This window comes from Podarcis raffonei, chromosome 5 (genome assembly GCF_027172205.1).
Source record: "Podarcis raffonei isolate rPodRaf1 chromosome 5, rPodRaf1.pri, whole genome shotgun sequence".
Taxonomy (NCBI): domain Eukaryota; kingdom Metazoa; phylum Chordata; class Lepidosauria; order Squamata; family Lacertidae; genus Podarcis; species Podarcis raffonei.
Window position 1 is genome coordinate 66,507,836 of NC_070606.1, and position 14,562 is coordinate 66,522,397.

At 44.2% G+C, this 14,562-nt stretch overlaps 1 protein-coding gene across 1 annotated transcript in view; it reads right to left on the reverse strand.

Annotated features, from left to right (window-relative positions):
* The window catches only part of SNED1 (sushi, nidogen and EGF like domains 1), a 70,755-nt gene that overhangs the window by 43,273 nt on the left and 12,920 nt on the right, over positions 1 to 14,562 (reverse strand). Inside the window, exons 2-3 of the mRNA XM_053389932.1 lie at positions 2,489 to 2,776; positions 1,313 to 1,453 (exon numbers count right to left, since the gene is read on the reverse strand). Of these exons, the coding sequence (XP_053245907.1) occupies positions 1,313 to 1,453; positions 2,489 to 2,776 (429 nt within the window). The remainder of the gene's footprint in view (positions 1 to 1,312; positions 1,454 to 2,488; positions 2,777 to 14,562) is intronic.

Here is a 14,562-nt window from a genome sequence, read left to right on the forward strand (position 1 = left end):
ATGCAATTTCTTTGAGCAGCCACGTAAACAATAATTTGCCTGGTCACCTGTGATGAAGATAATTTATCTGTGGCCACCATGCGAGGAAAGTTTACAGAAGCTGGCTCGCTCTTTCTTTTCAGGCCATAAATGACTAATGTTCGCTGGCAGTTAGTGCACATTTTTGTGGGCGACCAACTTATTTGCAAGGCTCTTTTGAGGCAAGCATTCTTTCTCCAGGGTACCCATCACAATGGAGCCTCGATTTCAGTTGCTTTCAGAACATCTGAGCAGTCAAGGATCCTCGAAGGCATCCTGTAACTGTTTTGCATGTCAGCTATGATTAAAGATCTTGGCTATGACACATGAGGAACTGTCAGCATTAAAAGGGGGGAAAAAAGGTGACAGGGAGAGGGATTGGATGATCTACTTATTGCAACCCTTCTCCCAAATGGCTCTTGGCACCATAAAGCCTCAGCAATCCCCACACATCCATGACTCACTTGCTGGAACGCACACAGAACGCTGAGCCTATTTTCATCCTCATTCATCTGCACAGGGTGAATCCAAGAGAATCTTGGACACTCTCGCTCCTTTCCGTGAAACGAGAACAGATTTGCTAGCTCTAGCCAAGCAGAAGCCTTTGCCATGCTGAGCCGTGAGGTGCTCGTGCCGAGGCGCACTATCGCCTTGCGAGTTACAGCAGCACGTTTTTGCAAACTTGGTCACAAGCCTGGTGAAAAACTTTTCAACTTCCTCTCTCTCTCTCTCTCCTGCTTTGGCTGGACTGGGGCAGGGTGTTCCTGAAGCACTGTACAGTATTCCAAAGCATGTGGTTACTGCTCTGTTTACAGTCATAAAAAGCTTGCACTTCTGAATTTCTGGGATTGAAAATGGGTCCATTTCCTTTACACCTGCAATTTCCTGCCTACCGGAGACGCTCAGATGAGAGCCGGCAGCCAGCCAAGCATAGATCAATTAGTGGTAAATTCACACATCTGAACAGCCACTGGTTAAAAGAAAGAAAACAGCACACCAGAATTGGGGGGGGGGGCAGGAATACCAAAGGGAGGCTGTACTTGCTGCAGCCTCTGCTGGGTGGCTCTTTAAAGAGTCTGAGGTTGTGATGGGAAGGAACCACGAGGCACTGGCCAATGTAAAGAGCTGTGGTTGCTCTATCACAAGGCCCCCGATATGGCTTTGAAGAGAGAGTAAGAGAGAGAAATTGGGGCTGAGGAAATATTGCCTTGCTATTTCAAAACTACTGTCTGGAAAAATGCACGCCATGTATTAGAAAGAAGACTTGCTTGCAAGGTGTGACCATGGAGTCTACCTGGGCCGCAATGCCTCCCAGGCCTGCTGCGTCTCCTCCACTGCTGGCATGCATTCCGGTGGTCCAGGTGATGGACTCGTAGTTGAAGATAGTGAAGGACAGCATGCCGTCGGTGATGAGGACTATTTGGAAGGTGTTAACCTGAAAGAAAAAAGAACAGCACCGCAAAAGCCGCCATGAAAATGCCACAATAAACTGCAGAATTAGTAATCTGAGCCAGACTGTTTATCTGGAAAGTCAGCCACAATGGTTCTTAATCCCTTCTCAGACCATAGGACCTGCCTTCTACAGAATTTAACTACAGGAAGACGTAGAAGGTCTGAGCCTGAATTTTCAGCAAGGGTATTCCAGGTTTTTAATAGTTAACACGTTTTGCCACTCTCTAACATACTTTCTGTTTGGGCTCTTGTACCTGCTTTTATAGGGACGCGGGTGGCACTGTGGGTAAAAGCCTCAGCGCCTAGGGCTTGCCGATCGAAAGGTCGGCGGTTCGAATCCCTGCGGTGGGGTGCGCCCCCGTTGTTCGGTCCCAGCGCCTGCCAACCTAGCAGTTCGAAAGCACTCCCGGGTGCAAGTAGATAAATAGGGACCACTTACTAGCGGGAAGGTAAACGGCGTTTCCATGTGCGGCTCTGGCTCGCCAGAGCAGCGATGTCACGCTGGCCACGTGACCCGGAAGTGTCTCCGGACAGCGCTGGCCCCTGGCCTCTTGAGTGAGATGGGCGCACAACCCTAGAGTCTGTCAAGACTGGCCCGTACGGGCAGGGGTACCTTTACCTTTACTACCTGCTTTTATGATTTTTTAATTTTATAGTTTTAGTTTTTAAAACTCATTCTTCTTGTTATTGGATTGTGTGCTCCCCCTGCCCCATAAGGGCTTACATAGCAAAAAAGTAGAATGCAAATGTTTGAAATAAACAAAAGTTTAACTGCTTCAGCAGCTCATTGCACATTGTAGCCTGCAACTGTAAAACATGAAATAGAATATACATCAAGGATAGCTGACATAGTGCCCTCCGGAAGTTGTTGGGTTACAGCTCCTGTAAGTCCCAGACAGCATGGCCAATGGTCAAGGATTATGTGCGCTGTAATTCAACCACATTGGTTATCCCAATATCCACTATGGGAAATAACCCCCTTATCCAGTACCCAGCACCAACATCCTTCGCCACTTACGGGAGAAAGCGAGTTTCCTCCAAAAAAGGTCACCTGGTACCAAGTGGCCACGAATACCCATTGGGCAGAGAACTGTGGGAATTCTGGGAAATATTGCTGGATGTCCTTAGTGGCCCTCATCAAAATGGCTTGGTCCTTAGTTTCCCGGTAATGCACTTGGCCTGCACGCCGGTTATCTACGTCCGCCCAGAAAGCAGCAACCACACGCCGGTCGTTGGAGATGGGGAAAGCCACTGGTGTAAACTGAGACACTTCTTTCAAAAAGGAAATGATTCCATTGTTGTTGACCTAGACAGGAGAAAAAAGTGAGGCATGGTGAAAAAGGAAAAAGGGTAAACAATCAGGGGATTTGAATTAAATTGAACTCGCGGGCCCTGACTTTGTGCAGAGGGTAGAAACATTGCTGTGCCTGAAGGTTGTTTGTTTTCTTGCATGCCTTCCACTGGTGATTTTAAAAAAGGATGCAGCGACGGCAGAAAAATTCAGGAAGGATCTGCCCCACAAGACAAGCCTCGCACTTTAGAAATTTTTCTTTTTCTAAGTACGTGTTCCCCTTCCTAGCCTTTAAAATGCAGGCACACCACCCTTCCAGCTTGTAGATGAAAAACTGTGTGCCAAAAAAATAATCCAGGGAACTGCCTCTCCTTTCAAACACCCCCCCTTCCCACTCTCTCCACCCCTGCCACTTGCTTGCTGCACATGAGGGCTTGAGAGCCATGGCCAAGGGGTCTGAGAAAGGAGGCAGAACAAGTCATGCCCTGTTCTCCTGCCGGAGATGGGCCAAAGGAAGGAGGAACAGCTGAGAAAACTGCGGCAGCCACAGTGATTTGAACAAACAGGGTGCAGTTCGTTTGGGTCACTCACCTCACAAGGCAGCAGGACTTACTATTCACTTCCTCGTGTTAAAGAGGCAAAAGGGTTTATTCTGAAGGGACTAGGAGATGGAGGAGGTTATTTATTGCCTCTTTGGTCAAGTTAAAGACACTGGGGTATATATACACGAGCAGCTCTGCTGGAGCAGGAGAGACACCACTCCCTCTCTTAAAATCAAAACCCTTGCAGGCAGGATGTCATCTCTCCTTCCTTACTATGCTGGACTGTTACACCCCATTTATGCACCTTTGTTGATTAATATCATATCCTGAGCCTGCAACATTTGTGACTGACGCAACAGAGACAGGAGGCAGGGTAGCAACAGATAGAATTTTCCACATGAAAAAGGAAGAACTGGGATCAATCTACACATTCAGAGAAGTAATCCAACAGAGCACTCATTTGACTTTACTATGCTAGTGTTGACTGCATATTTGAATGCTTAAAAAACTACCTGGAATGGAATCATATTCCTCAGCCTGCTAAGATTTCAATGGGGCAGGGAGCATTTGATCATGCAATCTCTTGCCTTCATTCTGAACTGCTGCAGTTCAAGAAGGGTGATTATCACATCCATTTTTCTGGGCCCACAGCCAGATCACAGTTGATCGATTTGGGTTATGTCCCAATTGGGTTGGAGGGGCATTTTTTTGAAGAACCAGATTGAAAAAGGTCTCTTGCTCTTTTTTGCTCCTTCCCTCACTACTGAATGACTCTGATTGTATCATGTGAAGCTGCATCCCTACGGATGCTGGGCTCCAACTTCCATCAGCTCAAGCTGGCATGGTCAGTGGCCAGGGATGATAGGAGCTGCAGTCCAGCAATATCTGGAAGGCCACAGCTTCCCCACCCCTGCTCTAGGGGCGATTTGCTTTGCAGATGCCTTCATGCAAGGTATAAAACTTTAACTGCAGCCACTGCATGTCTTGATGTGGGCTCCTCTGTACAAAACTGGTCCCACAGCAGCTTTGGAGATGATATCCTTATTGTCCCTTTCAAATTGTGCCACCTAAGGCATCCATCTTGCTGCTGATTCAGGTTTGCTTTTATTAGTACATTGTTGGTTTGGTTAATCATCTAGTAAATTAAGCATATTATGGTTTCTGTAGTGTGTACCTCTCTGGTCAAGCAGCAGAGTTTTGACTCCAAAGTTGGCAAGGACAACTCTAAGACTAGAAACTAGAGGGTTCCTAAGTTAAACCACAAGTTCCATTGAGTTTGGCTAGGCTATGCTGCAAAGCATTTGTCGACAGCTTTCTCTTTACCGTAGCATTTTCCAAAGCAGGCAGGGAATTAGTAATAATGAGCCCCCATGTGCGGCATGCCAACATTTTTTGTTTTTTTGCAAGCGGTGCCTTGCTTACCACCGAAAGGAGCATTTCACAAGAGAAACCCAAGCCCAAGTTAGTCCTTTGCCCCCCACCCCCAGGAAGCCCCCTCTGGCTTGGTGACTCCTTCGTGTTCCATGTGCACACAAGGATCACTCACTTCTCTGGAATGAGAAGAAACCACAAACCTTCTGAACTCTGGCCTGTACAGAAAGGAGCAGGAAAATTCTGCTGGGGAAAGAAGCTAAAGCCTTGTTTGTGGATGGAATGTGGTCTGAGATGCAGGTGTGACATTGGGAGGCGGGGAGGTGAGGAGAGGAGGCTGTTTCACTCTGGTGAGCAAACTCTGAATTCAAATAATGCTTTGTGTATATGCGTGAGTGGCCAGTTATGGGCTTGGAATCTAAGCAGAGCCTGCGAATCACAGCATCATTGTACAGCAGAGCACAGGAAAGTGAAGGTAGAGTCCAGTGCCTCTGCAGATGTAAAACAGATTAAAGGCAGATTAACGCAGGCAACATAAAACCTGCATGTGCTCTGCTTTGGAAGAGGAGCACCTTGAAGAGCATTGGTTGGCTACCAGAAGCAGTCTCAATAAGGACCAGCTCCAACCAACCAACATTACTTTCCTCTTGGGGCTACCATCCAATTATAAAACCCTAGCCCTAGATGCAAACGTAGCCATCATTAGAGTTGACCCATTGAAATCAATTTGTCATGTTTTAAGCACGGCTAAGCCTGGATCTGACACTTGGTCAATTAATAATAGGAGTTTTAGTCAATTCATCAATTAAATATGCATATGAGTGAAAAATAATCATTCTGAAGTAAGAATCATTAGTTTTGTTAGGGGAACACATGTGACATTACTAATAAGTTTCAAAAAATAAAAGTTGTTGACTTATAGTGTGTGTGTGTGTGTGTGTGTGTGTGTGTGTATATATATTTAGCAGAGTAAAAATAGTTCAGAAGCAGGAGCTAACTCACCACCCATCGTCTGTCTCATTCACACATCACTAGCATTGCTTAATAGGATAAAAAAAAATGCACAGAGTCCCATAGGTAAAGGGGGGGGGGAAAGGTTCTTTACTTAACAGTTACTTCATATACACATGGATGGCTTTGGATTCTAAGCCTACAATCGTGAGAGATAGTTTCATGGCTGCTTTGTGCAAGAGGAGAGAGAAAATGCAGGAGGCAGGTGCTGAGCTTAGGTGTTAGGTTGGAAACCATAAACTGCATCTTCCCTATCTGTTAGTATTAACCCTGCCCTCTGTTGACTGGAGGAATGCATGACTGCTTAAGCTCAGCAATAGCAGTCATCTTCTTAGAAGAGGCATTCCCTCCTATGTGAGAGAAAAGAGAGGATGCCTCTCTCAAAGACAATGCTCTGGACATCATAGGTAGGTAATATTAGACCCTGGATTTGATGGCCTTATGACAAGGTTGGGGCTTAAACAACCATGTGTATTATTTCAGTTGTGAAACACACAGTTAATATGTCATTTCCCTCCTAAACCACCATCTTCATTCGAGGCTCTACATTTATGATACATTACAGCAAAAAGTAATTGAAAAAGCAGTTTGCCTACCATGATATATATAAAAAGATACAGTGGTACCTCGGGTTAAGTACTTAATTCGTTCCGGAGGTCCGTACTTAACCTGAAACTGTTCTTAACCTGAAGCACCACTTTAGCTAATGGGGCCTCCTGCTGCTGCCGCGCCACTGGAGCACAATTTCTGTTCTCATCCTGAAGCAAAGTTCTTAACCTGAAGCACTATTTCTGGGTTAGCGGAGTCTGTAACATGAAGCGTATGTAACCTGAAGCGTATGTTCTTCCAAAGTCTGCAAAGCCACCCTTTCAACATGTGGACTTGGTTCTTAACTTTGCTATACACCATGGATGGATAACCTCAGGTCTGAAGGCCAAATGCAGTCTTCCAGACTTTTCTATCTGGCCCTTGGAACCATGGATGTGGCCAGGGAGGTGCAAGGGGGCAGCTGCCACCCCCAATCAAGTAAATAAATAAAAATACTGAACTGACCAATTGCATTGCAAATAACTCAGTTCTGCCCCCCAACATAAAGCCTCCCCCCCAAAAAATAAATAAATCCTGACTATGCCCATGCTTGGAACTCTCTCCAGGCAACACAACCCTTCGTAGACACACTTCCATTACAATGGCACATCCTACACTGGTCCTTCTTTGGATGTTGTGTCTGGTTAGAATGTGTCTTTGATAATGTTTCTTGCTTGCCAAGGAGTCTCGAGAAGGATGTGTGAGTAAGTTAACATGTGCTGCGCCACCCATTTTTGAACCTGGCCCTGTCCACTACTGGGATGTGGTCCCCAGAAGATTGTATGGATGGGAATGTGGCCCTTGAGCTGCAAAAGGTTCCCCACCCTTGCTGTACATGTACAAAGCCCAAACTGAATTTAGGTAAGGAAGCACAAAAGGAGCAGAAGGGATGTGTGCTGGTAAGGCTACAACCTCTGGTGCATCACCTTCATTGAGTTTACCATCCACAATGAATTTGAGGGTGAAGGTCTGAAGGACAGAGTCACCTCTACTTGTAGAGACTCACCACATGATTCAGAACCCTGGAAATTCAGGGCTTCTAAATTGTTTGGAGAGCCCAGCATTAAGTACAATACAGCAGTGCCCCCCTCAAGCTTATGGAAGGATCAAAACTGACTGAGAGGGAATGGGACTTGGCAGTGAATTTCCCCTTGCATGTTTCCTTACACACAAGTAGTCTGAGCACCCAAGTAGGGCTTACCTGCAGTCTGGATGGCAGAGAAACAGAGAGGGAGCTCTGAAATCATGAGAAAACATACAAGTGCATTCTTCTTAGAAGTCATTGAGGTCATGAGAGATTTTATCAAACGTTGTAAGGAAGGAACCATTTTGGCTCAAAGAAATGGAACTGTCATAGGCAAAAGATGGAAGCGCCAATATCACTTCTGGCACAATTTATAAGCATCAATTGGACAGATTTTAAGACTACAGTGGTACCTCTGGTTAAAAACTTAATTTGTTCTGGAGGTCCATTCTTAACCTGAAACTGTTCTTAACCTGAGGTACCACTTTAGCTAATGGGGCCTCCCACTGCCGCTGCGCAGCCGCCATGCAATTTCTGTTCTCATCCTGAAGTAAAGTTCTTAACCCGAGGTACTACTTCCAGGTTAGTGGAGTCTGTAACCTGAAACGTCTGTAACCTGAAGCATCTGTAACCCGAGGTACCACTGTACATCTTATGACTCAAAACAAAAATGGAATCCCATTGGGATTAGTTCATCAGACTGGCCCTGTCAAATTTATAATTGGAACAAAATCATGTAAGGCACTGAAAGACAACGAGCTTTTGTTGTTTTTCAGATTTTATAGTAGAGGAATAGAATTCATGGTTGGTGGTGGAGGGTGAACAATGGGCAGGAATGTAGCTGAAAGGAGATTCATTTACAAGGAAAACAAGAGGTTTTTAGCCCTTATTATTTCATGTATCAATAGTCTGTTTAAATGACCCTACAACGCCCTAACACGGCCTGTTTCTCCACTCAAAAAGGATTACCACTCGTACCAGGTATGTATCTCCAATTCTTGCAAGGAAAATAAGGCAGTTTCAATTATGGATGCATCTGAGAGTATGGCAGCTTATCAAACATATTTTCATGCAAATAAGTCCCATTGATTTATTTACATAAGATGAAGTTTAAGAGCTTTGAGAGCAATCTTATCACAAAAAGTTTCTGCTAAGAAAAGTTAAAGTTAATAAATCAAATTTAATAAATTATAGTAAGTAAGTCAGATCATATAACCTAATGCTTAGACTGCTGATGGGGTTTAAAACCTGTTTCCTAGTTTTCAAAACCTATCCCTTTTCTGCTACCAGCATTTTGGTATATCAATAAACTTGAAGGATTGAATTTATTTATTTATTTGGAGTGAGGTGGGCATTGATAGGGAAGGGAGCAATGATATCAATGCACACTAGTGGAAGAGGACATGCCATCTGTGTGTACAAATGACAATGATTTAACAACTCCTCAAGTGGGCTGCATGGCATACAGGTATGGACACTTGCAGTGATGTCTACAAAACTGCTTCTAGGAATCCTGAAACAATAGCCCTTCAAAGGCTGAACTTTGTACACAGCCTAAGTAATGTACAGAAAGCATGCACACCTAGGGCAGCCTACACACATGGCCCCTTGTGTCACATCCACATATTACATCTAAAGCACTCTTATATCACTTTAACTGCCATGGCTTCCTCCAAAGAATCGTGGGAACTGAAGTTTATCAAGAGTGCTGACCTCACAGACTTATACTACCCAGAATTCTACAGTTCCCAGAATTCTCTGGGATTCTTAAAGTGGTTTAAGAGTTCTTTAAACGTAGTGTGGATATGACTAGCCCAGAGAACCTCTAGATTTGCTAACTGAAAATCATAGCTGCCAAATATTAACGGGCCCTGCATCCAGATGGTTAAAATAAGTGTTGAATAATCTCACCAGCAAGCAACAGAGGTTTTGTTCTACATGGCTCAAAAACCTCTGTAAGAGAAGGATTGCAAAACCACCTCAAAAGTTAACAAATTCACACTGCTTGTGACCCTTTTTGACATTCCTACTCAAACTGATCAACATACACTTTTCCTGAAAAAAGGTTGTAAGCCCAAGAATTTTTTCACACATTGCAGTTCACTGTTGCTTTGTTTCCCAGCTGGGTTGCAGGGAGAATGAAAAACAAAAAACCCCCTCTAACCTCTACATGTTCTTGATGCTAGGGCTAGAGCTTACCGGAGCATATTGCTGAAGAATTTGGTATAGCAACCCCTCAGGTCAGCATTTTGTATGAGGCAAACCCTTCTGTGTAAACACATGTTGAGTTATTGCCATGACTAAGGGGAATAAGATTACTGTTTCATAAATTCTTAGTAACCTTTTAATGTCCACATGGGAACATTCTTCCTATTATTAAAGCAATATGGGATGAAGCAGAGGCCAAGATTTTCAGAAAGAGCTGCCTAAAGCTAGTTGGGATTTTTCAAAGCAATCCAGGTTATTTAGATGCCAGGAGCATGTCCACAGAAAACAAAACAAAACGAGGATGTCACAGCAAACAGCCACTGAGAGCCTCAGCACATTTACATGGAAGTAAGTGCTGCTGATTTCAGTGGTGTTTACTTTAAAAGGAGGCTTGAGTTTTTAGTTTGTCATTTGAAAATGCTTTGCACGTCTTGAGTTATTAGAATGTTCTACCAAGCCTTGTCCTCTGACTACAACAGATAATGCAGGGAGTAGTTTTATTTCCCACTGCTGCAAAGCTGGGGTTCAGGAAAGGCTCATGCATTCACAAGATGGCTCATTCATTTCTTGCCCATAGTCATGGGCGGAAATCAGTTCTATATGCATCTACAGGGGAACTTAAGTGATACCAAGTCAAAATATGGAAGGATATAAGTTCAAAGGGGAAAGGATGCAACTCTGTTGTAGAGCATCTGGTTTGCATGCAAAATATCCCTGACTGAATCTGCAGCGTCTCCAGATAGGCACCTTCTGATGTCTCTCTTCATCCTTCACAGTTTTAAATGACAAACTAAAACTTCAGTCCTAAGTGCACTTCACTGGAAATAAGCTCTAGCAGCATGTAAAGGTAAAGGTAAAGGGACCCCTGATCATTAGGTCCAGTCGTGACCAACTCTGGGGTTGCGGCGCTCATCTCGCTTTATCGGCTGAGGGAGCCGGGGTACAGCATGTGGCCAGCATGACTAAGCCGCTTCTGGTGAACCAGAGCAGCGCATGGAAATGCCGTTTACCTTCCCGCCGGAGCGGTACCTATTTATCTACATGCATTTTGACGTGCTTTCGAACTGCTAGGTTGGCAGGAGCAGGGACCGAGCAATGGGAGCTCACCCCGTTGCGGGGATTCGAACCGCCAACTTCTGATCAGCAAGTCCTAGGCTCTGTGGTTAACCCACAGCACCAGCATGTACTTCCACACAAATGTGCTTAGGAATGTAGCTTAAGCACACTCAGCTGAAGTTGGAGATAGCCTAGGATCACCTAGGGGCATACACTGCATATTTACTCAATCCAACTATTATCCCATGTAGCCCAACAGCTTCCATTTCACATGGTGAGAGACTGTACATGCATCTATGGCATTATAAAGAACTCCCTCTTGTTTGTTCCAAACTAGCCTGGTGTATACCTTTCTTTAGGGGATAACATCTGCATTTCTCACTAGCCATGTGCACATTCAAGGCAAGCTCTAGAGTGGGACTCATCTGAAGATGCTCTTGTCACTTATATTTTAGGAGAGTTGGCTGAACAAAGTCTTTAAGATGTGGCTTCCAAATTATAAATAACTATTTTTGGAAAGGCATTGCATCTAGATTCTGTTTGAAAATGCACATTCCTAAATTAAATGCAGATGCGCTCCATGTATGTACAGAGTAGAGGTATATGAATCACAAGATCCACACTTTGCAGATATTGCGGGAAGCCACACCAGGAAGGGGGTTCACAAGCTTTCCCAGAGAGCGCCCCATTTCTAATTGTTGCCATTTGTCAGAGCCACCTGCTGATGACATATGTCATGGATGATGCACTCATGCAGAAACTGTTTTCGGAATCTAAAAAAGAAACTGAGCAGGAAAATGATAAACACAACACATGAAAGCAAAACAATTAGGAGAAAATCTAAATTAAACCCAGAAACATCACGAAGGGGGGAAAAAAGCTCCCAAGCCAAATAATACCTAACCCCTAAAGAAGAAATCCAAAAAGTAACGCACCCACAAACATATGTGCCAATCTGGACACCACCCATGTATCTCATGCGAGAAACATAATCCACTTTAGCAAAAAGGGCAGTTGGTGTTCTTACAGAGCAATGGGCCTCTCCCATTTACAGTTAGAAGTTTTCTCTTTATCTGGAAAAGTCACAGCCCCACAATTGGAAAAAAAAAATCTTTACTTATTCCAGATGAGCTTTTGTCACATCCTGGCCAATGTCTTTAAAGATAAAAATAGAACATTCCCAAGCTTCATACAGTGGTGCAAAGAACAGCACAATCTTCTGGGTGAACCCTGCAGCTTATTAACACTCACGAGGGAGTTGTGGGGTGGGGGAGGACAGGGGAAACAAAAAGTAAACATCAGCTTAACATGCTCGGAAACATGTGGTGCCCTTCTCTAGTGGCTGACATTTAAGAAAGCTCAAAAACACAGTTCTTCAATAGCTCAAACAATTGGCAACAGAGGATCCATTTGAAAACTCGAAAGACCTCCCCGCTCCCACCATAAGGTTGTACTGATTTTCCTTTAGTGGAAAACAACAAACAAAAAACAAGTGGTGCTTTGGAATGTTCAGACTATGGCACCTTAAAAACTAACAAATGTATTACAGCAATAAGCCTGTAATACTGTAAGACACTTTTGCCAGATGCATCCGCCACAAATTTGTTAAAAGTGTCATAGGCCCTTTTCTTTTTTGTTGCATGCCTTAACACAGCAACTTCTTTGCAATTTGTCTCATAGAGCACAACCACATGCATGTCTACCCAGAAGTAAGTCCCACTGAGTGCTGCACCTAGGTAAATGTGTACAGTGGTACCTGGGGTTACAAACACCTGGGGTTACAAACACTTTGGGTTACAGACTCCGCTAACCTGGAAGTAGTACCTCGGGTTAAGAACTTTACCTCAGGATGAGAACAGAAATCGCATGCCAGCGGTGCGGTGACAGGTTAAGAACGGACCTCTGGAATGAATTAAGTTCATAACCAGAGGTACCACTGTATAGGACTGCAGTGTTACTGCAAATCCAACATGAAACCAAGGACTGACAACTTTGAGCTGTAGATATTCTTGTGCTTCCAAGAACTCATACAGATCAATGTGTTTGGTGGGTGCTAATCCCAAATAGGCCAGAAGTCTCACCCAAAGCCCCCAGAACCATAGCTGACCCAATACAAAATGCTGCTCTCCAATGCCATTCACCATATAGAAGCTGATTGGACTGGCAGCTGAATCTTACTTCAACCCCAGCAATAGAAAAGTAACCTGGTTCACATGTACTGTTAAGCCAAGTTTATAAACTAGGCTTTAATTTCACCAGCTGAGCATCTTAAAAAAGGCTAGGGAAGTGAATCCACCAGGCAGGCCTTATTTCTCCTGCCCCCTGGAGGCTGACAGGTGGATGTATTTGGCGATGAAAACACATCTCCAAAGAAAGGTACTGGAAGTGCTGAGCAGCAGTTCAGGTAGCCTCCTTTGAAGATCTTTCAGTGCCAACCAGCTGATTGGTCCTTGGAGCATGTCTTCACATAGCCTCCCTGTAACCACTGATCAGATGATCATTGGTTGTATGGGGCCCCTTTGAAGTCCACGCAGAGGGGGAAATGCTCCTAAAAATGGGTCATTTTCCTCTCTGCAGAGAAATAAGATGTATTCAAAGTGCTTTCTCCAGTGCACTGAATACAAACTGCTTCCTCTGGAAAGGGAAAGAAATATATGCTGTTTTAAAATGCAGTATTTTTTTTCTTTCTTTCCACAGAAAGTGGCTTGGATTTAAAGTGCTTTGAGTCCAAGTAGCCTCCTTCTGCCCCCTCAGCTGCACTATAGGGACTCCCATAGTGGAACTGATCCCAGCTGATTGTCAGGGCTTTTGACGTGCTGGGCTCTCTTGAAGCACTCTCCTTCCTTTGTAAAACAGGTACGTTTATGTCAACAAGGCATTTTTTTTAGGGTGTGTGTGTGTGGACACACCCCAGGAAAGGTCCCTTTAAATCTTACACTTCAAATCACCTTATCACAGCATGGAATATAAGCAGCAAGCTTTTGAGGGAAGTGACTTGACCATATCTTCAGATAAAATCTCAGGACTCCCTCTTCAGCACAGAGCACTACTGCAATGGTGTCAATTCGGCCCACTAGAAAAAGCTGTGCAAGATTCCCCGCACATTCACCTCTGAAGTTTGTGAGGAAAGGGAGCCTTAGCCAAGACGTAGGCCGTTCACATAGTCTTTTCCACCACAGCCAGCAGCAGAAACCAGAGTTCAGTATGCTAATGAGGGAAAACCTCCTTTAAAGTTACACCCATCTCTTCCCAAAGGACCCATGCATCAAGCTATTTCGTTTTAGTGCATTCTGGTTCCCTCGAGTCCTCCCCATGTGGTCGCTGCCAAATAAAACATTGCTATGGAGAACATATGAAATGCAGGCTGTAGGGGTCAGCTCTGAAATCATGCACGAATGGAAACTGAAGCTTAAACCTTTTGCTGTTAATACCTGTGAAAACGGGAGAAGTACATTCATCTCCTGCCACGAAAGGAATTGCTGCACTAGTTGGCGCCTCATATTTCTACAATCTGCTGCTTTGCTGTTAATCCAATATTCAGGATAAAATTCTTAAAGATATAAGTAGCTAGAGGCTAGAGACATAAGAGTTATTATCCAAGCTTAGCTTCTCAAATACTCTAAGTTGTGTGCATCCTGCTCCACCTACCTGTGCAGATTTCTCCTTCGTTTGAGCTTTCTCCCACAGCACTAGAGACAGGCATGCCAAGAGAGAGTCCTTTCAGACACTATGGAAATCCACAGTCACTAATGCCTTTATTGTCCCAGTGTCAGCAAAAGAATAAAGAAATCCCAAATTTTGTGTGTTTTTGTCCTAGTTTTTGTGGGAATTAATAAAATGTCAAACACACTGTGCAAAATGATATGCAGTATTACTAGCTTCCCAGCAGCAGTTATCACATTGTTGGTTTTTCATTTTCTAAAAGACAAATGTTGCACATGGCATTTGCCACGGACCTGGAAATCTTACACATATATTTAAAGTCCACCCCCCTGCTCCTC